This window comes from Pleurotus ostreatus (assembly GCF_014466165.1).
Source record: "Pleurotus ostreatus strain PC9 chromosome Unknown scaffold_4, whole genome shotgun sequence".
Lineage (NCBI taxonomy): Eukaryota > Fungi > Basidiomycota > Agaricomycetes > Agaricales > Pleurotaceae > Pleurotus > Pleurotus ostreatus.
The window spans coordinates 2185139-2211005 of NW_023503159.1; the positions used below are offsets into that span (position 1 = coordinate 2185139).

Below are 25867 nucleotides of genomic sequence, written 5' to 3' on the forward strand. Positions count from 1 at the left end.
AAAGAAAGCTCGACGCGTATTTGACCGAGATAAAGAACGTCGTAACGCGGACTAAGAGGAGGACAGTCTTGAGACTGATCAGTGTGCACTGTTAAACGTTCTTCTACGGTAGAATAAGGGAGTACAGGCCGTCATTACGCCCTCGAGGCCACAGCTGTCGGAGGTACAGTGAAGTTTGCAGCACATTCATCAAAGAATTGTGACTTTTTGGCGACATCGATGACGATGGGGTGGGTAGGATGCTCAGAAACAAGTTGACTAACAATGGAGTCAATACGGCTTCGATATGCATCTCTGGGTGTCACTTACTTCCACAAGTCATCTGCTTCGCCCTTTTTCGACGGCGCCAAACCACTGGCGACGACATGGGCTGCCAGAGCCTCTGCGTCATCCTTCTGTTGCGTCAAAGATTCTTCCAGATCCGACTTCGCCTCCTGGAATTCATTTCGCAGAATTCTGGTAACACCTCGCGAGGTCAGCAAATGCGGCGAGGAGAGAGAAGGATTGGCGATCTGCTCTGAGTAGAACGAGCTGCAATTTGAATAGCTGTCCTTGCCAGTGACGAGCCCAATGGTAGATTCGATGAGTTGCAGGAGGAGATCGTCCTCCGCCCAGCGTTTGGCCCGTTCGAATTCCTTCCTGGCCAAGTCTGGACGGTTGATGGAGAGGTATATCTGCACGACGACAGCGACGCTATATTATTCCGCCGAATTAAGCTGAGTCCTTTGGACTAGAGAAGAGTGGCACGCACGCTTCCAGATCCTCCGTATCGGCTCCCAGAGTCTCCAGCGCCTCCTCCACCTCTCCTGCCCTAGCGAACGCCGTTCCAGCTAGCACGCGTACCATCGCGCGATCTCGCTCGCTACCCTCTGCGTCATCTCCTTCAACCTCCACCGATAAATCCCTCAGCTCCTCCAAAACGGCGTCCGTGTCGGTTCCACTAACGTATCGCGCCAGTGATGCAGCAGCCTTCAGCGCAACATTATCAGTCCCAGATGGAATGAGTTTGAGGGCCGATTGAGGGTCGCTCAGAGCTATATGCGCGCGAACTTGGTAGAGAAGGATGGGGATGTAATCCTGCGATGATTCATCTGGAAGACTGGACGTGATGAGCGTCTTGTAGGCACCTGTGAGCAAGACGATGAGACGGGCACATTTAAGTGTAAAGATCAGATTTGCGTACCCAGAATGAATTGCTGTTTTACATGGTAGAGTTCTGAAGAGTCCATAATGTTGACGTGTAGAGTTAAAGTCTGCGTTCACGCCTTGGCCAACTTAGCGCCGTTCGGCGCTTAGACCCTCAGGGGCCAGGGGGACAGAACACGACCCACAAAGGACCTTTGTGTTCGTTCCCTCAAAGTCGCGACGACGGCGCCGCTCAACGTATACTTCTTCTTCATTCCAGTACCCCCACTACTACTGCTGCTGGCTCAGCCACTCTTATATAACTTTCCTTGAGTTTCTTCGAATCTACAACACTTTACTATATATCATCATGCCGTCAATCCGCAGAACTCCACGTGCTGATCGGGCATCCAGGCGGTTGAGCTTCATGCCAGTGGCCCCCCCTGCAATCAAGCGGCCCACCTATCTCTCTAGTGAGTTCTATAGTATCCTTACATGTATATACTCATATATTTGATTAGTTTTGATGTATGTCTGCTTTGCCACTTGGGGTGGCACTGTGCCACTCAAAGTAGAGGACATATATGATCAAGGTTCGCCTATTTGTCCCTCCTCATATGATATGATCCTAATGTAGTTGTTCATCCAGTTGCAAGGGCTGCTGAAGAGGCGGGGGTCGAAATGGGTGTCCGAGCGGCACTCATGCTGCGCAAGGCAGTATTGCTGCTAGTGAGCCATTTAATCTATTATCTTGTTTATTTGCCTTCTGAAATTATTGTATAGGAGAATGGGCGCTATATTGAAATAGATGAGCAAAGTGCTGATGGCCGTATTATCATCCCCACTAAGGACATGGTAACAATGTGAGTATTTTAACTATTTCTGTTTGACTTTGAACTGATTTATTACACCTATAGAATGACCCAGACAAGGGAGCAGATTAGCCAGCATGAGTTTTCATCTTACCAGGTGGAATTCCTGACAATCTGCTCCCTGTTCACCCAGCGGCTTCGCAAGAAGTCCCCAACAATGCTGCAGGTAAGTTACTTCCTAATGTGGTACTTCCGCATTAGGTTATAATCAACTGCCCTTAATAGGTCCTACGCCAAGTAGAAGCACTTGAGAAGCGCATCAAGGAGTTGCAGCAGCAGCTTCGGGATGCAGTGTCCCATGCAGAGGAAGAGCCTATTGGCCAGGATGGTCATCCTGATCTTGAATTGTATGTACTCACTGCTTCATTGACTCTGTCTCATATTTACTTTAGTATTGACCCTGCTCCTATCGACCCCTGCCCCCCTGCTACCCCTGTCCGACGAACCGCCTCCATGATCCAGTACCCCACTCCCGAATCACTTCCTCGCATTCGCCGTAGCGCCAGCACCCATAATGCTGGTTCCTCCTCTTCCCACCCCCTGAGCCGTGACAACAACTCTGCTATGAATATTGAGGAAGAGGCCCAGGTCCATGCGGACCTGGTCCTGCAATTGCAAAGTGAACTTACCGACTCCCAGGATCGCAATCGTGCGGCTCTGGCACGGATTGAAGAACTCAACCAAGAAATTCAGCAACTCAACAACAACAAGGCAGCAATGGAGCTCGACACTGATGAACGGCAACAACAGTTTGCACTGTGGCGCATCCACATCAATCAGGAGTTATGTGACTCGCAGGAGACCTCAGAGAACCTCCGGGTCCAGAACGAGCTCCTTCATCACCAGGTTGAAGAACTGTCTTCTGATGTGGCGACATCAAAGACCCAGATAAACAAACTTCAAGAAGAGGTCTCAGAGTTCAAAACCTTCTGGCAGAGTTATTCTAGAATCGAAGCAGAGGCAGTGAGTGTTCCTATAAACCATACATTTTTCAGTCATTGATTATATCATGATTCACAGCGAGAGCGGCTGTTTAATCTTCGCTTGCCCACATTCCTTCAATAATCTCAAATATTTGTTGTAGAACATCAGATTTGTCTCCTAGCATCTGTTACATTCATAATGCTACAGTACATTGCGGGTATACTAAGAAAACATCCATGATATCTAGAGAAATCCAATACTGGATACAGAGTGTATAAGATAATATATATAATGAGAGTCTGAGTAAATTATCATAGAGGCCTAGTTGACATGTGGCATGGAAGGGGTGTATATGATTGCGCTACGGCGACGGTCCGTGACGTAGACAAAGTCACACGGAAGCGTAGATATACGATTTTGGCGGTGACGGGCAGCATGAGTGACATGCTTCCATGCACGAACGACTTGACGTTCGATCGAACGGATTGAGAACGCGTGCGCGGTGCAGGATTTGCTGTAAATCACAGTACGAAGTCAGCATTGGACACGAGATGCAAAAATATCAGAGGACGTACAGTTTATCGGAGGAGCCATATTGACGAGCAGCACTGCTGGTGTAGTGGACGCGTGGGGCCATGATGGTTGTAGCGGTGGTAGCAGTGGTAGGATTAATGCGGAAGTGTCGTGTGCTCGGGCTTAGAGAGTGTGCGATTAAAAGAATGAGATAGCAGATACCCGACGTCAAGGAGTATTAGCAAGTTGGAAAGGTTGGTGATAAGGATACAAAATGTGAAGGCTGTTGGCTAATCCAGAGCTGGGGGAACGGCAAGCGGCCAGCATCATGACTTTATACCAGTCGTGACAGTTGGCATTGAGACCGAGAATTTGGCAGGCGGAGCGGGGAGCGAGGCAGGAAGTAGGTTGAGGCATGTTTCATTGTTTCCGCGAGAACAATCGTCGGTAGGGACGGACATTCACGGTACTCAGGACAATAGACGGGCATGCATTATTCCAGATTGTTGTGGTTGGCGACAGAGCTTGAATCTGCTTGATGCTCATTGTATTCCCAGTGGGAAATATTGATTTGTTTGGTTACCTGAATCTTGTACAAACAAACTCCTGAGAGCTAGAAATCCAGCTTTACCAAGACATCGTCGCGTCGACCACGAATGTCATCCAGTTCCTTCCATCCCGAGAGCCCGAGGGAGATATGCAAGTCGGCCATTGTCTGCTTCAGAATCTGCTCGACCCCTTCTTGACCTGCGATCATCAACCCGTATAAAAACGGTCTCCCCACTTTTGTTGTTTCTGTTGTGAGTATGGCCGATAGGTGATGGTAGATCACGTACATAGGACGCCTTGTGCTCCCAGCGCAACTGCCTTGATGATATCGCTGCCAGTACGGATACCCGAGTCAAACAATACCGTGAACTTGCCAGACTTTTGTGCCTCTAGTACTTTCGGCGAACGCATAATTGCGTCCAACGCATCTATGGAGGGAATTGCGCCATCGACTTGTCGACCACCTGTAAACATGTCCGGTGATAACGCACATGCCGCGACAACTCGAATACCCACCATGGTTGGAAACGACAATTCCATCTACGTAGTCCACGGCCATCTCCGCGTCCTAAACAAAGTCAGCAACGGGCTTATCAACCAACTATTCATGAGGGAGCTCGTACCTGCACCGACTGGATCCCCTTCAAAACCAGCGGACCATCCCAGTTGTCGCGCAAGAACTTGAGATCTTCCCAAGTCCTATAAATCCCCGAATTATGCTCATTCCCCCACGCCTGTCCAAGTCGCATTCCCTCCGCTACGTTTTCATCGCCCTCCTCAAGACGCTTATCGAGTGTGTCAGGGTCGTACGGAAATCCCGGGTGATAGTCGATGACGGGTTGCTTTCCAAAGCGCGCCATGAACACGGGATCGGACGTGCCAACTTGGATGCCAAAGCCGTGCCGGTATGGAGTGTATCGGTTGCTCAGGTCTTTTGAACGCCAGCCTAGGACTACAGCATCCACGGTGACGACAAGGACGGAGAAACCGTTGTCTTTCAGGCGCTTAAGCAACGATAAGGTAACTTCGTTGGTACGCGGCCTAATCACAGCGGTCATTGTAGGCTCGCTATCGAAATTTCATATTGCTCACCAATATAGTTGAAACCACCGTGTATTTCCTGGTCCATTGGCTTGGGCGACTTCCTCGATGCTGCGTGACGACGCTGTGCTCATGATAAACGGTACGCCTACTTTTCCCGCCGCCCCCGCTGTGGCCAATTCAGCATCTGGGTGGTGTATACCCTGCACGCCCACCGGGGCGATAAGTAGAGGTGATATTTGCTTCACACCAAATATGGTCGTCTGTAAACCACTACATGTCAGCGAACGAGCGGGGTACACGAGCTAAGAATGTATATCGACCTCTATGCTTCGAATTGTAGCGTCCACAAGCATGCGAGGCACGATGCGGTACTTCTCGAATGCCTTTACGTTCGCTTCGCCGGTGCTATTGGTTCCAGCGCCATCATGAACGAAGTCAAAGGCGTCTTCACGGCAACCAGAAAGGCACCCGAAAGAGTTCGAATGAGTACATACTGCAGTAGCAATCCAGGCGCGCGACCTGCATACCGGAGTGTCCCTTGCTCACTTCCCTAGCCTTATCCACGATTTCTTGGAGTTTCACCGTTCCCAGGGGTTGCGGACCATTCCGTCCCAAGTAGATTTCGAGCATGTAAGCGCTCCATTGGTAAGGGACCGCTGTCGATGGAGCAGGAGCCGTTGCTTCTACAAATGTCTTGTCTGATTCTGCGGACATGTTGGGCCGTTAACACAAATCCTGGCGAAGGAAGGATTTGTGCGTTATCTCCCAGGAAACTTATCTGGGTGAGAAGAACCGATGGTCTTGTGAACGGAGCGGCCATCTAGAACCTTGACGCAACGAATCTTTCTTGGACAGTCCATTGCATTCGGTGGCAAAGAGCCAAAATTTCGCAAGACGTTTGACAGGCAGCGAAGCAAAGACATGATCCAATTTGTCGAGTTGAAAGTCGGCTGTAGTGCAACTTCACGCAATCCCAAAACGCTGGGAGGCTAATCTGGTTTCTATAGCAGAGAGCAGTACACCACGAGTTGATCCTGTCCAAAATCCGATTCAACGAGGGCGGTGATTGGTCCTAGCTGCGTGGTCAGCGTCAAAAAATGACATTTGAGGGTATTTCCCCACCTTCCATGTTGTCATGGGTTCACCAAAATCGCTAATCCATGACACTCCCAGCGCTATAGAAGTGATGGCTGTTCAAAATTCAGGGCTTCTTGGACCGGGTCCTGCTTTATATACAAGTGGATCCGAGGCAGACGCGTCAAGGCTGATGCACCAGCGACTGGAATCTGCTAACGCGCCGACTACTTTGCAAGATGGGATTCCATGCGAGGCAGGCCGCCGCATCGGATTTACGAGTTACTAGCCCTTCGTATGCCACCAGATCGGGATGGGCCAGCGTTCAGTCGCATCAGGCCTCCTGGCGGGGCTGGAAGAGGATGTGGTTGCTATTAAAGGAGGAACTTCATATTCTCGACTGGGAGGTGAGTCTCGAAGTTGTGCGGAACCGACGACATCAAAGGCTCAAGCGCTCACCTCCAATGCGCTCTAGTCTTCAGAATCACTCGAGATCAGTTTGACCTCGGTATCTTGGCTACAAGCCCTTGAATACGATGGTGCACAGCACTGTTGCCTTCTAGTCGCTGGGAGCCTGGAGTACTACATTTCTTTCTGGTCGGAACGCGAGCTCTTCGAGTGGATAGACGATATCTCTCAATGGACATCCCTGAATGGCACATGGCAGGACTCTGTCACGCAGGTCGAAAGTCCGGACGTGTCTGCTTCTTTCCTTACGGTAAGCCACTGATTCGTTGTCGTCCTTCGCAACAGGAATTGAACGCGTAAAAGAGTCCAGATATTGGGACCACTTCACTCCCTTCGCTTCAGATAAATGACCTTCCGCATCAAGAACCCCAGATAGTTAGCTCACCAGAAGAGAACGATGGTTTAGAATGGAGAGAAGAGATACTGAGCGAGTATTTTGACGCGCCAAAGAGTCCCATGTCCTTCACCTTCATCAGCACCCCGCTCAAATTAGTCCGCAAACGGGCATGCAAGAGAAAGGGCAGTGAAGGCAGGTCTCAAGACAAACCTATGCCATCGCATCGCCCTAATCCAAGCTGGACGGTCAACAAGGTACGCAACACAAGTCGTTCTTCTTATCCCGTAAATCTGACGATGCATTGTTACGCAGCACAAACTTTACCAGGTACTTGACATGACATCTAGCGTGATTTGCATTCTGATGTATTCTCAGAATTTACTTTCGCTCTTAGTTCTAGTAACCACAGTCGACAGCCTACGACAGGATGACCGGTATGCCTGAGCCCACATATGCCTATACCCTATCTCTCAGGCCGTCTGTTAGTATGCTGGATGTCATGCGGGAACTATTCAAATCCATAGAGGCCCTGGACACCGTCACCACATTTCTTGGACAGCCAGAGTGGCTCCGGGACGTACCATGGGAAACGCGCAAGAAGGACGAAGCCGATTTAGTGACGCTCCTCCGCGCGATCTCCACATCGAAGTCCGGGTTCAAGGCCGTCCTTGGTCTGCGTGGGGAGAGCGCGCAGCAGTTCCTGGACATGGCTCACGAGGCGCGTGCATTCATATCTATCTTTGCCGTCCCTTGACCTTCGTGCGATCACACTTAGATATTACATTTTCCCTCGTTGCAACGATCAGAAGATAAACGCTTCGGCATAAAGCTTCTGAAAGTGATGATACGACTCTCTGAGATTTGTCATATATTGCCATCATCCTTATTCCTCGCTGGGGTGGACGTCTTGGGGAATGATGCGACGTACTGGGGGAGCTTCAGCAATGTGTATCGCGCGTCGTACTTAGGGCAAACAGTCGCATTGAAGCGGATGAGGGTCTTCGAATCGGACGCGGAGGCTGCACAGTTCAAGATTCGCCAGGTACGCTTTCACCAAATTACTATGGTTTGTTTTCATTAAGCAGTCATCATAGAAATTCTGTCGGGAGGCTCTGGTTTGGCAGCATCTGAAACATCCAAATGTTTTGCCTTTTATAGGTATCGACCCAGAGAACTTCGAGTCGCTGTGCATCGTATCACCATGGATGGAGAATGGCACCGCCTTGAGCTACTTGAAACTGAATGGGTATAATGATGTGGATATCATGGTGCACTCCTCACTTTTCTATGTACACATTTATTAGCTCGCTGACATTGGCATCCAGTTGTACGGCATTGGCCAAGGTCTTGCTTATTTACATTCGCTAGAAGTCATTCACGGGGATCTCAGAGGAGTCAATGTTGTTCCTCCTGAGTGATCGTATCATATCTAACTTTTGATGCATATAGGCAAACATTCTCGTTGACGACGATGGCAACGCCCGTATCGCAGATTTTGGGCTGGCCGTGCTGACTGATATGTCCACGCAAACTTCATCGACGTACCCAGGGTCTGTCAGATGGATGGCTCCCGAACTCCTATATCCAGCATCCCAGGGTTATGACAAATTCCAAAGAACCCGCTCTAGTGATGTGTACTCCTTCGCCTGTGTTTGTGTTGAAGTACGTTCCCGTCGCTGTCATTGTTGGGCGCACGAACTGAATGCAACGATCATATAGCTGTATACGGGGCTTGTTCCCTTTTCGGACATCCGCTATGATGCTACCGTCGCACTGAAAGTCGTCGCGGGCGAACGACCAGGACGCCCTACATGGGATGATGGCCCGCGGAAAGGGCGCATGCCAAGTGCTCTATGGACGCTAGTACAATCTTGCTGGTCTCAGGTTTGCAATCAACGACCAAGTGTAACCACTATCATCAAGTACTTTAAAAGGGACATTGTAAAAGGACGGTGTTAACCATTGTTTAGACAGATCAGTGTCCCGAAAGGCTGCTTCCTATCACATTGTATTATACCGTGCAAAACATGATTATCATTCCTCGATCCTCGATCAGAACGCCTGGATACAGCTAAGGCGAGTACCGTTTGTCTGGATGCAGTTGGTGTGATATTTATGGAACTCTTTGCATTAAAGCGCTCATCTTTGATGGTACTGCTTTGATTTGTGTCCCATAGCGATGATTGAGCTGTATTGCATTGCTTATAGCCTTGAGCAGTCCCTTCGTTACTTATTCCAGCCCCTCTGGTAGGCGACATTCATTCTTGCTGCCTGCGCCGTGAAACGAAGCTAATGACATCAGACATAGCCTTCACCATCCGTGTAGTTAGATGCGGCTGGGCCCTAGTAAAAAGTCGTGGTCCGTTCTCCTCCTGGCGAGGGTGGAGCAAGAAGTGGTTGCATCTCACGCCTACTACCCTTAAGATATACAATAAATCGGTGAGTTCCGGTATATCTGTTGTAACCCAGATATCGGCTCACATCCTTCGTAGTCCTCGAACTACACACAGATTGACCTCAACTTCGCTACGAGGATTGAGCGAGTAGAGAGCTCGAAGTCGCAATGGTGCTTCTGCATTGACGCACTTGGACCTCGTGTATGTATATCGCTGCGCAGCGACAAAGAATTGAACGAATGGATGAACGACGTCTACCTTTCGAGTTCACTCAGTTCGAGATGTACAATGCCCTTGTCGGTGGTGCACCATGTTCATTGCCAAGAGGACCCGAAGAGTGGAAGGCTTGTTGTAAGTCTCTGTCGGGACTTCGATAGTGTGGAACTGATTGGTTTCACTGGCAGGGATTGCCAGCTGAGTGGAGGGCACATCTTCTTCTGGAGTCTCTTCCGGCACGCTCGTCAACATTGTCAGTCAATGTCGTAGGCCTACACCCGCCGCCCGGCGGCCTCTTCAGTAGCCATGCCAGATCCAAATCCGACGGTGACTTGGATGCTGTGAATGGTTCACTAGGCCATAGGTCGCACATTGGCAGGAAGCTGAAATGCCTTCGGTGGGCCGAATCGAGTGACGATGCAGCTGAATCATTGTACGAGGCCTATGGAAGTCGTACGGAAAGCATCGTCGCACGGAAGGTGAGGGCTGTATTCTCTGTTTACTGGTTGTTGTGCTGACGAAGACCTTAGCAACGAATATATCAGGTTGGTGCGCCTGCAGAGATCATCCTTTTGTCAGTCGGTTGAAGCGTAGCCTGGTCTGCTTAGAATTTCTTTGCTTTGCTTTTGGAAGAAATCTCCGTGGACTCGTCTTATGCAAAACAACGGTGCGCATTTACAGCGTTGATCGCGGTGAGAGAATGCTCACCCCTCAGATCTAGAGCTTTACTCAGACTTCAAGAATTATTCAGATCAGTTGCCGCGCTCGACTGTGTGTCAAGTCTTCTTGAAAGCTCGGACTACCGGGATGAGTTATTGGATGTAGGTTAGGCTGATTCCTGTATAACCACACGACTTACACAACTACACCTTTAGATATGGCGAGAGGTCGGGGACATTTCTGACCAGAGAGTTTACGACGCACTTGAGAAAGACGAAGGCGAACTACTACGGCTCCTCCAGGCGGTTGCTGTTTCTACATCAGCCACGGAAATGGTACTGTCTCTCCGTGGGAGGCGCGCACAGCAGTTTATGGATATAGTTCAAGACGTGAGTCAGACTGCACTCCCGCTCCAAATTGTCTGACTTCTATACGACATCAAGGTTTTATCATACCCAAATCCGCAGCAACCAACCTCTACACAGCTCAGGCTGTGTCTCTTGCATCTTGTGACAAAGTTGTCTCAATACTGCGGGTACCAACCTGCTTCCCTCTCGATTTCTGATGTCAGTTGCGATGCAAGCGAACCTCGATTTTCTGGGTCGTTTGGCGATGTATTTCTTGCTTCTTTGCACGGCGTTCCCGTTGCTCTCAAGCGCATGAGGCCGATATGGACTTCCTTAAATCCAGACGACATAGAGGCAATGCGCCAGGTGAGCGGCTTGACTAGCTTCCAGACTGCAGGTTGTTGATGGGTATGAACAGAAGCATTGCCGAGAAGCGTTGATCTGGCAACATCTCAGCCATCCGAATCTCTTGACTTTCATCGGGATTGACAACAAGACGTTTCATCCGACTCCATGTTTAGTTTCTCCGTGGATGGAGAATGGGACGGTGGTGTCCTACCTAAGGAAACATCAAGGCGTTAACGTCGCGCAGTTGGTGAGCACTTTTTTCAAGTGACTTGAAATTGACCCGATATTCAATCACGAACTCCGCAGTTATTTGAGGTTGCACAGGGTTTAGAATATTTACATTTTATGAAAGTGTGTCACGGAGACCTTCGAGGAGTGAGTAGTTGTGTTCTGGTATAAAGTTCAATTACTGATACTCCAGTTCTTTAGTCCAATGTCCTCGTTGACAACGACGGACATGCACGCATCGCTGACTTTGGCCTTGTGCCTCTCTATGCACTCACAAGCGCGGCGGAATACTCTGGGTCTTTGCGCTGGACGGCACCCGAGGTGATTCGCTCGAAGATACACGGTAAACGCAGGCTAAAAAGAATGCCGGTGGGAGATATCTACAGCTTCGGTTGTTTGTGTGTGGAAGTACGTATCTCCATAGCTTTCGGGTCGTATATGTGTTGATAGCGTCCGTTCTTAAGTTATACAGCCTTCAACCACCATTTGATGGCCTCTCTGAGGTGAACGCAGTCATGCTAGTACTGGATGGGATTCCTCCACCGCGACCTGTGGAGATGGAAGACGAGATGTGGACACTCGTGCAAGACTGTTTATGCCCGGATTTCTGTAACAGGCCAAGGGCGTCTGCGCTAGTAGGTAGAATGGGAGCTACAAAAACATCCAGTATATAAGTTGTACACTATAATATTCACTCGCACTCCATTAGTACTCAAAATCCGCGATGTCGCGCTCAGGAGAGTTTCTGCTACGTTCACGTGATTTTCCACGGTGATCGCGTCCTTCACTCCTGTCACGCGTCTCAAGGCCACCACTTACAATCTCCCTTCCGACCACCACCTCTGGCATCTCCAGAGCTTGTTTTCTCCTTATAATATGTCTAAGTCGTCGCAATCAGGACTGCGATCCATAAAGCGAGATTGGTCGGATAAACCGCCCAGTTCGCAGGACATTCCATGGGACCCGACTCCACCCAAAGACGACGCCAGGTCGCGTCGATTGAAGGAGATCGAAGAGGCCCTGAGGAGCGCACCAGCCAGCTCGTCGTCCTCGAAACCGCTTTCTACTCAGCTGACCAACAATAAGCGTCCAAGTACGACGTCAATCGACGAAGTGCCTTCCAAGAAACCCAGGCAGCTGCCAGGAAGCTGGGGTCAGGACGATCCTCTCTCCTCTTCCTCAGTATGGTCGCACAACAAGTCTTCTAAGGCGCTCACGTCAACCAAGAAGGAATCCTCCCGTTCAACAGGCAGAGACAAGCCTACGAAACCACCTCCAATGTCCCTCAGTCAGGAGCAAACTCAAATATTGAAGTTGGTCGAGAAGGGTACAAGCGTGTTCTATACTGGCAGTGCAGGTGCGTAACGACGATCTTGTGGGGCCTTTATGTGCTTATACTGCCTCGCTTATTCAGGCACCGGCAAGTCCGTGCTCCTTCGCGAAATCATCAAAGTACTTCGGAGGAAATATACCAAGTCCCCAGATGCAGTCGCTATAACGGCTTCCACAGGTCTGTTCTAATAAATACTCGATATATGCGCCCTCACCCTCCATTGATAAAGGAATTGCTGCATGTAATATTGGCGGAACTACAATACATTCGTTCTCTGGAATTGGATTGGGTATTGAGGAAGCCAAAGTGCTGTCTACCAAGGTTCGCAAGAACAGGAAAGCGACCGCGCGGTGGCAAAGAACGAAAGTTCTGATTATTGACGAGGGTATACTGTATTCACTAACACCTCCGTGGAATTGTCACTCACTCAGTGCTGCAGTCTCGATGTTGGACGGGGATTTATTCGATAAGCTCTCAGAGATTGCAAGCACCATCCGAAACAGTCCGATTCCTTTTGGTGGGATACAGGTGAGCTAACCATTATTCTTTAGCGTGTTGTGTCTAATCATAATACTTTGTTTGTGTAGATCATCGTCACTGGCGATTTTTTCCAGCTACCACCTGTAGTGAAGGGAAACGGGCAGACAACGTTTGCTTTTGAGGCAAAGATGTGGCATAAGACCATAGAAAGGACATTCAATCTCACGAAAGTCTTCCGACAGCGAGATCAAGGTAAGCACCGGCGTCCATTGAATGGTGTAGAGAGTTTGACCAATTATTCGCAGAGTTCGTTGACATGCTGAACGAAATGCGGTTTGGGACGTTATCCAGTAAATCAATTGCCAAGTTCCGTTCTCTTTCACGACCTATTCCGATACAGGATGACTTGGTTCCTACTGAACTGTAATTGGATCACTTTACCTCGCCTTCCCCAAGCTCACATTATGCACAGATTTCCCCGAAGGGAGGATGTCGAGCGGGCGAATCAAAGCCGCATGAACCTCCTTAATGCCGAGCAAGGGGTATTCAAGGCCATTGATAGCGGCGCGATAACTGATGAGGAACAACGATCTAAAATACTTTCGAATGTCATGGCGCCTCCCATGCTGGTGCTCCGTGTCGGTGCCCAGGTAATGCTCATCAAGAATCAAGAAGATGGGATGCTAGTGAACGGTAGTATAGGCAAAGTCTCTCGTTTTGTCGACCCCGCCGTTTATGGAACAGACCAAGACGTCGAAGGCGCCTTCGCATCGCAGATCGTAGGCTCAAACGCAGCGACGGAAGCTTTGGTGAAGAAAGATAGCAAGAAGAGCGCCAATGTTGCTGTTGTTAAGCTTTACCCCGTCGTTGAGTTCTTACTCCCCAACGGCGGGAGGCGCGAGATGTTGGTGCTTCCCGATGTATGGAAGGTGGAACTTCCGAGTGGCGAAGTTCAGGCTAGTCGGTCACAAGTAGGCATAGCACTCGTTGCACCGAGGGACTGACTGACGCAGATCCTGTAGCTTCCACTAATTCTGTCGTGGGCCATGAGTATCCACAAGTCGCAGGGTCAAACACTGGAGCGTGTAAAGGTAGATCTCTCGAAGGTGTTTGAGAAGGGTGAGTCGCAATCCGCTGCGGTTGCGAATGCAGACTTGTTGATGACCGATGCTTCCAGGTCAAGCCTATGTCGCACTTTCGCGAGCAACTTGCCTAGAGGGCCTTCAAGTCTTGGGCTTCGATCCTCGTAAGGTAAGGCTGAACCGTAGTTCTGTCGGCTCCGGCTGACATTCTAATCCTAGGTGCAAGCACATCCTAAAGTCGTCGCGTGGAGTAAAACATTGGAAACCATTGCCGAATGATAACGGCAGCGCCCATGAGATATGTATTCAGTATTTGCTCCAGACATTGTGCTCCTTCATTGTTCCTTCGGAGTTTGAATAACTTACCGCCCGGTACGCACTCACATGGACGGTTAAGATCTCAGAGTAGCCTCGTTTTCAGACCAAACTTACGGAACTGATACCATAGCTTATTTCCGAAGTATTCGTCCGTCATCAACATGGTTCAAATGCCTACATGGATATATCTAGCCCAGTCAGCCAAGTATATGTCTTTCCTGCCTTCTTCTCTGATCTCCACCACAGCCGAATGCAACGCGAGGTGAGCATGCGTAAAGTCTAGTCCAGATCGCCACATCAGGGACTTATAAAATGCACGACTGAAATTTGCTGCTCCTTCTGCCCGAATGGAGCTCTGAACGCCAATCACAGATGTGAATCCTAGATTCAGTAGGTCATATGCAGTCCGGCAAGTGCCCCATGAGTGTTCGTTGGCTATATGATTGAAAATTCGTTGATTAGGGTCATAGGTGGTTGATGGCCAACTAGAAACGCGACTCACCAACCGTGTAAGTTGAGAGGAATGCGAATTTCGGTACCGGGTTATCGCGCATATTTTCATAGCTGAGTCTCAGGGTTGCGGGCAGCACGAAGTCTGCGCAAGCAGGCTTGCCTGCATGTTGTTGTGACGTTGCGGCGATATGTACCCCCGTGCATTCGCCTAGCTGGGCGATGACATTGTCAATTGTCAACCTCCGGTCATCCGTCGTTACAAATTGAGACTTGGGAATGGCTTCGCGCATGTACTGCAACTCCAATTCTGCGGATCGATCTAATCTCGAAACCTCCGGCTCGACGAAAAAAAGTTTGGCTGGAAGATTGCGAAGTTCGTGTTGTTTATTGGTCTCGATAAGATCAGGGAGGATGTCGATGGTTGGCAAGTATGATGAAACCGCAAAGTCGGTCATATAGGCAGGACGTTTGGCATCGTATGTTCCCGACGCATGGACAGGGAGGTCTATGAAGGGGCCAGTCAGGCACCACCAAATACGAGGTGGGTCACTAGTCTTAGCTAGCTTTTGAAAGGATGTCGGTTACTATACTGAGCGAGGCCAGGGGTTCTACCACGTACCTGCAACCCCGATACAATGGGTTCCACAATAGACGTCCACATCGTCTTCAGGAATTTTATTCCAGATTTGTCCAAGTCCTCTTTCGGGTCCGAATAGTCTACACGATAAGAGTTCCATAAACTGCGAAGCCCTCCTGCGAGTTCTTCCACTTCCCGATGCTTAATCGGTAGCTGAATGACGAGTTCCTTATCCAATGATTCGGAGGAAGGTCGAATGACCAGGGCATCACAACGAAGAGGTGATCCATTCAAGATAACAATCCGTCCAGAGCCCAGACTCCCTTCGGCAGAATGTAAGAACCTCTTCAGTTCAAAGTGGCGAGCAGTCCGATTGCGTGAGAAAGTCTCGTAGAGATGCTCATACTCCGAGGCAATATCCTCGTAGTTTAGTATCTCGTGGATGGAGGGGTCATCGGCGGAGAGAGCAGGCATAGGCTCGAAATCATTCCTGATTTCCAAGATATTGGATAGGGTTTCCATCTCTTCAAGTAATTCAGTGTATGGCAGGAATGGGCGGGGAGAACATATTTGCAAAGGCTCTCGCCACTGCATAATGCATGCTTGCATGATGCACTCCATTGCGACCCAGACATCGTGCGCCTCCAGCGCTAACGAAGCGGTTTTCAGCACAAATGGAGTAGATTGACGTATAATTACTTCAGCAAGGTCTGGTGCCAAAGATGTCCATATAATCTTCCGTAGTTTTGTGACGGCGTTGACATGTGCGGAGAAGGCGCCCGCTGTTGTCTCCACAGATCGAGCATAACCTAATGCAACAAGGTACGCGGAAGATGGGGCCACGAAAGAACAGTCGAAAGCCTCGAGATACAAATCGGCGGCATCCATGATGGATATTCCATTGGGTTCAATGTCAGATCGAATGAGGATGGAGGCGGCGGCGTTGCATAGATATGCTACTCGATAATCGTGGGTTTGGGGCAATGATAGTGCTGCTTGTCTGTATAGTTCTATCGCTCTGTCCAGATCCCGAAGGTCTTTCGTTTGATTGTATCGCTCTTCAAGACATGCGGCATAGGCAGTACGAAGTATTGCCTTCTCCAGTATTTGTTGGTCTGCTAGCGCTTTCAACATAGATTCGCATAAATCAATGCATTCAGGCATGTCACTACGATATTCGGATGTGTAGGAGCGTAGCTGAGAGCGGTGCCGGAGGGCGATGACGAGGCCTACAGTGAATGTCGCTCGGTCCACATGATCGATTGATATGGCTTTAAGGGCATCGCGATGATATTCAATGGCGTCGTTTATGGCTCTGCGGTCGCCATTATATAGGAAACAATGCCTTTCGAGAATGCCGAGGTAGAATGTATACTGCGGCGGAACCTTTGGCATTGCGCAAATGCGCGTCAAAAGGTGACGAGACAGCAACACAGACGAGTGGAGGCGACGGTGGCGTACGTATATGAAAAGGGCTAGCTTATAAATGGCTTCCGCGATGAACAGTTGATCATCTGGAGAGAACCTCTGATGGTTTATAAGGGACACACGGGTGAGATATCATTAACTTGCTTACCTCGACGGAGACAAACAAATCAGTGACACAACGACCAACGCCGGACATAATCATCAATCTCACAAAGAGATGAAACCAGGAGAAGAGGTGCAGACTGAGGAAACGACGAGTGTCATCGAGTAGTTCGAGCTCATGCAGTTGTGATTCCCGCAGGTGCGAAGTCCATTGTTGGCATGCGTATGTGACGAGGGGACGCTGCTCGTTGACAAACTCAGCCTTCTGCGAATCCGAGGCCTCGCAAAAGCGGTACACGTGCTTCAAACACGCAGAAGCCATCTGCGACTGCCCAACTAGCGGGTCGAGATAAAATCCAGCAGAGCGGGACTTCGAAGTGATGAAATCATAGAAGGACGGATGAAAGAGTCTCGCTGGTCGACTGTCGTCTTGGGGAACGACAAACACCGACGACAAATCATACAGCGCGGTGCGAGCATCTCCAGGTTCAAGGCGCAAGAGAAGATCCAAGTCGTGGAGTGACAGCGGGCGTACCGCGAAGAGGATTGCATTAATGACGCGTCGGAGATCGGGCGTGTTCAGGCACTTGCTAAGTATCTGACTATACAGTTCGTCGAGGTATCCGTAGATATTTGATGAGTCTCCCTTGGCCTTCATTTCGATGACAAGTTGCATCTGCCGCTTCGGGTTTTGTCGGTTATCCTGGAGGTATTTCAAGATCGTGGAGGCATAAATGAAGAGGCCAGCCGACCGATCCACAAGGTCATTGATCATCCTTTCGGTTGGCCAGGATTCTTCCGCCCTCAAACCCGAGAAGCATTCCCAGCGATCCTTTCGAATCCTGCCCAAGCCCTGCTCAAGATAGGCAGTTATATCTTGACGAGCCGTCGCTGGGTCTTCTTCGTGCAGGGCCAGACTACGATAGGGAATAGGAACGTCCATCGGCCTCTTGAATACACTGCAGATGTAGGTCTCAGGCCTGCTTGTAACAAGGACCTTGAGGGTCGGAAATTGGTGGAGTCCTCCGTTGAGCAACAGATGTAATAGCTCCCTCGTCGATTCCTCGTATTTACACTCGTCAAGAGCGTCAATTACGACCAATATCGGAGCATCCAGGCCCGCAGGCTCGGTTTTGACAAACTCCACGAACGGCTCCACGATGAGCTTGTTGAACTGGACAACAAAGGTCGCCCTCGGTAACGCAGAATTCGTCTTCATCGATGCTTCAAGAAACGGAATGAGCCGCGGTTCGAATAGTGCCAGCTGATGCGCAAGGGTCGGGAAAAACAGCTCGGCGGAGTGCTGCACGACACGATCTCTGGAAAAGAAGAAGGTTGCCGCAAGCCATTTCCTCTCCGAACAGAAGCCTGCGATGGTCTGTGCCACGGTGGATTTGCCCGTCCCTGCCATCCCATTGAGCCAGAAAAGGTGCGGCGCGGTGGGATCAGCTATCCATTTAGTTACACGCTCGAGTACTGAAACCCGTGTGTTCTCCAAGCACTTGGGTGCGAAGTTTCGGTCTGCGGAATCGTACAAAGCACCTTCGGCAACCGGCAATTTGTCTAAGACGGCTTGCGCATCTATCACACGAAGTCAACCATATCGTCAGTCGAACTTCAAGGAAAGTACACACTATTCCCTCTGGAGTGGGCCAAAACCGTTGCGTTCTGCATGCAAAAAAATAGGTTAGCCAACCAGGACGCAATAGTCCTCATACACGTACCTGTCGTAACATTAGAAAGGAGGAGGCGACCTAATTTACCGTCCCGTAAGTGCAAAAACAATATAAAGTCATGCCGCGACTTACGTGAAATGTTGATAATGACCGAGCGATCAGAGCATTTTGGGATGCCAGTGTCTGGGTGTTGTCGCTGTTGCTGACGGCACGTTTCCCGCGGCCTTGTTTCAATATTTCTTGTATTTCTTTCATAGATCCTGCGACTGCTCTGAAGGCATGAGGTAAGTACTCAGTACTCGATCAGGGAAGACGCTGATGCCTACAGGATCAACTCTTTCATGGCTTCGTCCACCGATGGGGCGTCGAACTCTCCTTCCCGATAAACCGAGACAATCCTTTGTAGGGAGTTGAGATGGGTCACGAAGTCGTTCATCTCGTCCTCCGTCTGTTTAACCGTCTAAATAGCGGTTTGCGAGTCAGCGGATGTGAAATATACTATGATTTCGATGAAAATAACTACTTCGAGCGTCGTTGAAACGAATAACAGCCCATCGATAACAATTTTGAGGGGAGCGAAAACGGTGGAATCAGGAAGAGTTTGACTCAGCCCTTCCAACGCGAACTGGATGGTGTTCACAACCGTACGACGGTCGATGGAATCGATTCCAAGCTTACGCCGTCCCTTCGCTATAGCTTTCTTCAACCATTTTGGCTTCATCTAGGTGGTCCGACCAGCTTCTACGGATGGTGCCGGCGACCAGAGGGATGAGGAGGGAGTTGATCCAATTCAACGGGGAACCGCTTTGACATGACTCGGAGTGTGCAAGAGAGAACCATGATGGCTTTGTTTGGCGTTGTGGGCAAGTTGTGGGTCCATTAATTATTATTTACGGTTGTGTTATACATAAATCAACGGCAAGTACAGGAGGATTGCAGGTTCAACGATGCTAACCCAGCGCTAACCAGTGGTGCGTACGCCACCGAGCACCTCCATGATGGTCGCTGACGAGCACCGGGCCTCGGGGATGTGCGCCCAGCATCTCGTCCCCAAATCCCAGTGTGTTGCCTCGATCCCCGGGTAATCGGTGTGACGGAGCTGCGTCCCGACATTGGCCTGCTGCACACCAAGCTTCACAGGGCCATACGTATAGAATGGTAGTTGTCCTGAAAGCACCTACAAACATTCAATTATCAGCACCACAACTCGAATACCCGAGGACGGAGACCACACCCACAAAAAGCATTGTCATCCCAAACGAGTAGACATCTTGTTGGGTGGTATACGGAGAGTTTGATCCCTCGATGCCATACTCGTCAACAAGCTCCGGCGCTCTGTATAAGTCGGACGTTGATGAAGCTTTGGTAGTATAACCTGATCTGCTCAAATTCTTCGAGCGACCAAAATCGACCAGAGCCGGCTGGCCGTTGTCAAGGACCATGATACTGTGTTCCTGAAGACATTGTGAGTGCTTGCGGTTGCAAAGTAGGTAGATGTCAAGACAAACGGGATTTAGATCGCCGTGGACGATGGTCAATCGGTGTAGGTAATCCAGGCCGCTTGCTATCCCATAGACCTAGAGATTATTAGCAGGATATTCGGAGGACCAGATGAAAACGCTCGCCATTCCCAACTTATCAATGTCCGGATTGTTTTTGAGGAACACCGATAGTGTCCCATTCGAGTACCACGGCGAGACTATACCAGCTGCATCAAAGCTCTTGTGATAGCAAACCCCTAGGAACTCTGCAATATTCGGATGTTTCAGTGATTTCCATAGATCTGCTTCACGCTTAATCCGCTGCGAGCATCGACGATGAGCGCCGTTTCTCCGAAAGTCCAGCAAGCCAGTACACACTTTGATGACCCGTTCTAAGGTATTGTTGTTGTCTACATTGTATGTTTTTATGATAACCTATACAGAGAATGGTTACAATTAGGACTCTGGATATACCGAGGTACTAACCGTCTGTTGAGAGGCCTTCCAGGAGGAGAGGGATGTATTAAGTGTGCCCTTGAAAAGATCTGCATGGCGATCCTTGTGTTGTGAAATATGACCTCCGAGGGTAATTGGTCCTGCAAAACGGCCTAACTCGCCATTTTTTATGCGGTCTTTCAACGTCGGGCTACCGTCCTGCTTCCCGAAGAGCTTCGACAGTGACATTAGAGGTAACGAGTACAATGGATGTGATTCACTCGTCGAACTGAGATGGACGGTTTAAAAGCACTCGGTACTCACGTTGGTGGACCCACAACCAGAGCGCGCGGCTGAAGTATGACAGATGGCAACCAAACACGATTCTAATTTCTTACCCGGGCATAAGATTACAAGGAAAGCACTTTGTGAATGAAAAGCAGAACCGCTTTGACATCGACCATCGATGATCGGAGTGTAAGCTTAAATTATAAGCTCCGCGAATAGAGGCCGGGGACTTCCGACCAACGGATTGGAATTCGACCCTACTGTGCCGCGTTTTGGCCGTACTTGCTGCTGGGTATTATGTAAGGGAAAACTCTGCCTTGCCGCACGTCTGCAAGGCTGGTGGTGAGCACAGATGCCACATTGTCGACGGAACCCTACCTCGTGCAAGTGGTACCTTGCCTGGGGATTACGGCTGCATGGGACCCACAAGTCTACTGTCGTCAACTTACCTCCACTGCTATTGTTCGCTTTTTGTTCAAGCCAGCGCTTCGAAAATACAAAGACCACCATACATACTTGAATGCTGGGGTCCGGGAACCTGGAAGTACTGAAATACGGCAGTATCTTCCATCTTGGACACCCACCAAACACACTGTCTTGAAGACACCACCGCTCCTCGTTGATCGAGACATGACCGCCTCGATGCAAGTCGTCCAAACTACCAAAGAGCAGCGCTCATATTATAAGAAGGTTGGACATGTCATCGATGCCGCTACAACTGATGATGAACTGAACATATCCTCTAGGTATTACACCGGCTCATAGAAAAATTGTCCATCCCTCGCGGTATAAAACAACCGGTGATTTATGAAGTCGGACTAGGCAAAGAATTGGTCCGTCGCAATATTGAACCATTGTGGGCATTCGTGATTAACGCGCTACCGTTTCTAGCCTCAGGACCTCAAAGGCAAGATTACATTTGAGCCAGGATATATCGGCACAGGGGGCTTCGGAAAAGTATACAAAGGGAAATATAAAATCGGCCGGGGCAAGAAAATATTGGTGCGTCAATCTCTTGTGAACAGTGGTACCTAACCTGACGCAAATCTTTGACGTTAGGTTGCTGTCAAATTCTTGGAAGTACCATGGAGCGAGAATATGGCCACGAAGATCTTACAGGCATGTGTTTGCAATGAGTCTTATACGCGATGAGCTAACCTCTGATGTGCGAATCAGTACCTTCACAGAGAGACTTTTGTCTGGAGTACTTTAAAACATCCCAATATTCTGGACTTGCTGGGGATTTGCTCTGGGCTGAACAATTCAACCAGCCGCGTACCTGCCCTCATCTCCCCGTACTGTCCTCACGGAAATCTAAGAGACTTCTTGCGCCTTAACCCCGATACGATGCGACTACCTCTTGTACGTACTTTAGCACTTACATATTAATTCATTTCTCTAAGTCCTCCGGTAGGCATGCCAAGTGGTCAGGGGGTTGGAGTATCTCCACACAAAGGACATCATCCATGGTGATATCAAACCTGTGCGTTTTGTTATTCGCAATAGATACCCCGCACTCACCTGCACACTTTCTCCCAGGAGAACATACTTGTTGACGCAGAACTCAGAGCTCTCCTGTGCGACTTTGGCAGATCCCAAGTCATTGGAATAGATGGATTCGAGACGACGTTAGCATCCTCCCACCATTACACCGCGCCGGAGCTTCTCGACGCTCGAACCGAGCTGGTAGCGTTGACCAAGCCATCGGATATCTTTTCCTTGACAGTAACGCTGCTACGGGTGCGTCAGGCTCTTGCTCGTGGCCAGGCGATCTACTCACTCTTACACATCTAGGTGGTCACGGACAGGGCCCCTTTCTATCCTGAGATTGGTCCCCGCATTAACCGCCTATTTGCGGAAGGGAAGCGACCCCTTCCGGAGCCATATTTTGAGGCAAGCTCGGAAATGACTGGAGGGCTCTGGAAGCTCTTTGACCGAGGATGGGCATGCGATCCATCTCTCCGTCCAACCGCACATCAGTACATGTCAGATATCGAAGCCCTTCCTCCCAGATTTGATACGTAGCCCCTGAATGCGATGCGTAGACCTTTCCCGCTGGTGGTTTGTATCATATTGCTTGTAGTTGGACAGTGGTATTATTTTATACGCCAATGAAATCAGCATTAGCGACTCTTAGCGAGGTGCGTCACAAAGGGACGGCAATTCGTCAGTCAATTCGACTCAACAATACAAGGCAATGGGCAACGATTGATTCCGCGTTGTTTGTCTCAAGTTGGCCTTTATTTGGTACAATGGGTCCATTAGTTATCGTTACTCGCAACATGGTCGCAAACGTCCATGATCTCCATCCCCCGAATGCGACGTTTGCGCGCGACCAGCACTGATGCTGTAACGATACCTTCAGTTAAGATACCTGCATTTCTTTTCTTTCCCTTCATCCTCAGAAGACAAAGCAGGATGTCACTCGTCTAGTCAAAATCACTAAATTTGAAATCCGACGCGGGATCATGGCTAAGGTGTCCTTGGGCACCATACGCAGAGGCCGTTTCCGAAAAGAGAAAGTATGTAGTCAGTCAGCGTAGGCCAGAGAGTAGTCAACTCACCTATCCGTAGGTAGCGATCAAGATATTCAATGGCGGGTCTTCTTCGCCAGGTCCCACCTTCACCGACTCGTTGAAGAAGGTATTGATATGATCAGCGCACTATTTGAACTCGTTGGATAACGACGCTCCTTCTTCAAGATGCTGGCAGAGTCGTCCCCCGTCTGGTGTCGCGTCAGCCACCCGAACCTTGTACCTTTCTACGGAGTCGCGTTCGGTCTCGCGTACATGCCAGGGCTAGTCTATCCATTCTATGCCAACGGAAATATCCTCTCGTATCTCGCGCAAAGATACCCAGGGGAAGCTAATCTCGAGGATTCAGAGAGGTTAACGACGATACTCACCCTGGTGAGCTTCGAGATGTCAGGCGGTGTCATACTAACGGAGTGCCATCCAGATGTATGAGGTCGCGAAGGGGCTGGAATACTTGCATGCATATACTCCTACAATAATACATGGCGATGTTCGAGGTGTGAGTCTTAATCGTACGTCTTCTAAGCCATCTGAGTAATGCTAAGTATTCAGGCTAGCGTATTCATCAACGACGATGGTCATGCTATGCTGTCTGACTATGGTTTGAGGTTATCAATGCCTGCAGAACTTCCAGACCACGTATATGCAAGACCCGTGGGTGCGGCGCGTTGGATGGCTCCGGAGATTATGAGCACAAAAGCCCCCGAAGAAGTATTCGGCCCGCCTGCAGGTTTTACAAAGCAGACGGATATATACGCGTACGCGATGACGATTCTTGAGGTCAATGAAGCCCCCGTACGAAACTCGATGAGCACTAACTGACCATTTCCTTAGGTTTATACAGGCCGACCACCGTTCGGTCAACTGGTGACCGATGAGGAAGGCACACATCCGCTCGTCCGGATAGATGACGGTGCCGTCAAGATTATTCTTGAAGGGGGACGTCCACCGTTGTCTGGATTCCTCCAATCAAGCGACACCCTTCGGGGCCTCGTGGAAAGGGCTTGGGACACGTTGCCTGAGAATCGACCCGACGCCGCTGAAATTGTCAGCATACTGGAGTCCATGATCCCCAAGGCTCCGGAGGAGGCTCCAGCCGTCGCAGTAGAACCTGAAGCGACTCCTCGTGGTAGCAGCAAGATCCAAGCAGCGTTTAAGCAATTGTTTGTCTATCCTTGGACGCTTGTTCGCACTTCCCTCAAATCTGGGTATGATTCGCTACGAGGATCTTTGCGCTAGTGTAGATTCATAGTCGTACAGTCTAGTTAGCACTTGATGATATACCAGCATTGGAACGTTCTTTCCTTAGATAAGTCAGGAAAGCGTCTGAAGTACGACAACCTTTGTCCTCGTGCACAACTGCAGGGACTGCCAGCATGAAAGGCCAAATTGGGGGTTAGGGCCTCATGCCCTCTAGCGACCATGGCACTGTAAGGGTTGCACCTTTCGTTCCGTGCATTCGTTCCTCCCCTATCCCCTATCCGTTCACTTTCCTCTTCGGACTCGTGCGCACATGACCCAGGCTCCCAGGCTCCTAGAACCAGCCGCTCATACGAGAGAATTTTTCAAGCACGTGATGCGCGCTAAGGCGCAATGTAAACAAGTACATCGTCAAGCGAGCTTGAAACTCTCGATAGAGCGGCTGACAAAATGTGTCACCGAGATTACCGTTTTTGTTCCCATGCCCTCTGCCAAGCTTGCGGCAGGCTGTCACTCTCTTGTTAAGATAATTTGATTCCCACGTAGAAATCAGCCAAATGTAGTAAATGAAATATGTAGTATAATTAATTACATCCACTCAGTAAATGACAACACCATCACGTTGTGTCTGGAGTATAGAAGACATACACAAGATTACATGGCAGTGGTTTGGCAAGTGTCCGTGTATATTCCAGGTCCAGGTTGCTACTGTAAGGGCAACCTCAAGATGGCCGCACAGCGCGAGCCTAGTGGAGGGAGAATCCAAAGCATGAATAGGACTAACTACAATACATGAGAGAGCTGCTCACCTAGCAGAGGGAGAATCCAAAGAGAACAGGATAAGGATTCTCCATGCTAGGGAGCGAAGTATATACTGTAGTAGTGTGAGAGGAATGCAGGATAACTGTACAGTATACCAGCCACAGGTCCGAACAAATATCACAAGGTACATACAAGGAAACATGTGATAATGAAGTGGAAGGGGAATGTACAGGAGTCGTGCCGGCGACCTGGGGAAGTGGGGACAAGGAGTAATGAAGTGGGAAAGGAGGATAAAGGTAGCCCGGACGAGCCCCGAAGTGTATCTACGAGTCTGAGCGAGTCCGAAGTGTCCGAGCGAGTCCGAGGCGAGTCCGAAGTGCGGGAAGACTTTGGAGTCACCGGACGAAGCTCGGATGCGAAAGGAGTGAGTGGAAAGGAAGTGGAAAGGAAAGGGGACAAAGGGGATGTATGTAAGAGTCCATGGGTGAAGGAAGGGAGAAAGGAATGAGGAGGAAGGGAGGGGGACAGGGGAATAGGAGAAAATAGGAGTGTCCCCTTACACTTGGGATACGCGGACCCACGGGTGCGCGGTTCCACGTAGAGGTGCGGAGGGGGAA

General features: G+C 49.7%; 10 protein-coding genes across 10 annotated transcripts; 5 read left to right on the forward strand and 5 right to left on the reverse strand.

The window, feature by feature from the left end:
* Positions 1-134: 134 nt before the first annotated feature.
* Positions 135-1229, reverse strand: PC9H_006557 (uncharacterized protein; the record flags this gene model as incomplete). Its single annotated transcript, XM_036776102.1, has 4 exons — positions 135-258; positions 310-693; positions 752-1127; positions 1184-1229. 4 exons carry the CDS (start codon positions 1227-1229, stop codon positions 135-137), a joined length of 930 nt encoding a protein of 309 aa, XP_036632121.1.
* Positions 1230-1495: 266 nt separating this feature from the next.
* On the forward strand, positions 1496-3062 carry PC9H_006558 (uncharacterized protein; the record flags this gene model as incomplete). Its single annotated transcript, XM_036776103.1, has 8 exons — positions 1496-1598; positions 1647-1718; positions 1775-1854; positions 1909-1988; positions 2043-2167; positions 2236-2344; positions 2390-2960; positions 3018-3062. The coding sequence occupies 8 exons, from the start codon at positions 1496-1498 to the stop codon at positions 3060-3062; spliced, it is 1185 nt and encodes a 394-aa protein (XP_036632122.1).
* Positions 3063-3242: 180 nt separating this feature from the next.
* Positions 3243-3558, reverse strand: PC9H_006559 (uncharacterized protein; the record flags this gene model as incomplete). Its single annotated transcript, XM_036776104.1, has 2 exons — positions 3243-3435; positions 3497-3558. 2 exons carry the CDS (start codon positions 3556-3558, stop codon positions 3243-3245), a joined length of 255 nt encoding a protein of 84 aa, XP_036632123.1.
* A 489-nt stretch (positions 3559-4047) lies between these two features.
* PC9H_006560 (uncharacterized protein) lies at positions 4048-5741 on the reverse strand (the record flags this gene model as incomplete). Its single annotated transcript, XM_036776105.1, has 7 exons — positions 4048-4217; positions 4271-4447; positions 4500-4551; positions 4607-5024; positions 5076-5287; positions 5348-5472; positions 5555-5741. 7 exons carry the CDS (start codon positions 5739-5741, stop codon positions 4048-4050), a joined length of 1341 nt encoding a protein of 446 aa, XP_036632124.1.
* Positions 5742-6340: 599 nt separating this feature from the next.
* On the forward strand, positions 6341-7660 carry PC9H_006561 (uncharacterized protein; the record flags this gene model as incomplete). Its single annotated transcript, XM_036776106.1, has 6 exons — positions 6341-6508; positions 6577-6819; positions 6873-7160; positions 7219-7233; positions 7282-7340; positions 7393-7660. The coding sequence occupies 6 exons, from the start codon at positions 6341-6343 to the stop codon at positions 7658-7660; spliced, it is 1041 nt and encodes a 346-aa protein (XP_036632125.1).
* An 87-nt stretch (positions 7661-7747) lies between these two features.
* On the forward strand, positions 7748-8865 carry PC9H_006562 (uncharacterized protein; the record flags this gene model as incomplete). The annotated part of the gene is made up of 5 exons (XM_036776107.1): positions 7748-7948; positions 8001-8174; positions 8232-8300; positions 8356-8568; positions 8626-8865. 5 exons carry the CDS (start codon positions 7748-7750, stop codon positions 8863-8865), a joined length of 897 nt encoding a protein of 298 aa, XP_036632126.1.
* A 5934-nt stretch (positions 8866-14799) lies between these two features.
* PC9H_006563 (uncharacterized protein) lies at positions 14800-19271 on the reverse strand (the record flags this gene model as incomplete). Its single annotated transcript, XM_036776108.1, has 9 exons — positions 14800-15330; positions 15387-16730; positions 16806-16871; positions 16921-18455; positions 18509-18542; positions 18599-18628; positions 18683-18821; positions 18877-19010; positions 19050-19271. The coding sequence occupies 9 exons, from the start codon at positions 19269-19271 to the stop codon at positions 14800-14802; spliced, it is 4035 nt and encodes a 1344-aa protein (XP_036632127.1).
* Positions 19272-19737: 466 nt separating this feature from the next.
* On the reverse strand, positions 19738-20715 carry PC9H_006564 (uncharacterized protein; the record flags this gene model as incomplete). Its single annotated transcript, XM_036776109.1, has 4 exons — positions 19738-20004; positions 20059-20127; positions 20170-20466; positions 20518-20715. The coding sequence occupies 4 exons, from the start codon at positions 20713-20715 to the stop codon at positions 19738-19740; spliced, it is 831 nt and encodes a 276-aa protein (XP_036632128.1).
* A 669-nt stretch (positions 20716-21384) lies between these two features.
* Positions 21385-22779, forward strand: PC9H_006565 (uncharacterized protein; the record flags this gene model as incomplete). Its single annotated transcript, XM_036776110.1, has 8 exons — positions 21385-21444; positions 21501-21587; positions 21646-21756; positions 21814-21879; positions 21931-22116; positions 22169-22237; positions 22294-22494; positions 22549-22779. The coding sequence occupies 8 exons, from the start codon at positions 21385-21387 to the stop codon at positions 22777-22779; spliced, it is 1011 nt and encodes a 336-aa protein (XP_036632129.1).
* Positions 22780-23222: 443 nt separating this feature from the next.
* Positions 23223-24527, forward strand: RIPK2_1 (Receptor-interacting serine/threonine-protein kinase 2; the record flags this gene model as incomplete). Its single annotated transcript, XM_036776111.1, has 6 exons — positions 23223-23276; positions 23329-23397; positions 23457-23663; positions 23713-23787; positions 23841-24068; positions 24123-24527. The coding sequence occupies 6 exons, from the start codon at positions 23223-23225 to the stop codon at positions 24525-24527; spliced, it is 1038 nt and encodes a 345-aa protein (XP_036632130.1).
* Between the last annotated feature and the right edge of the window lie 1340 nt (positions 24528-25867).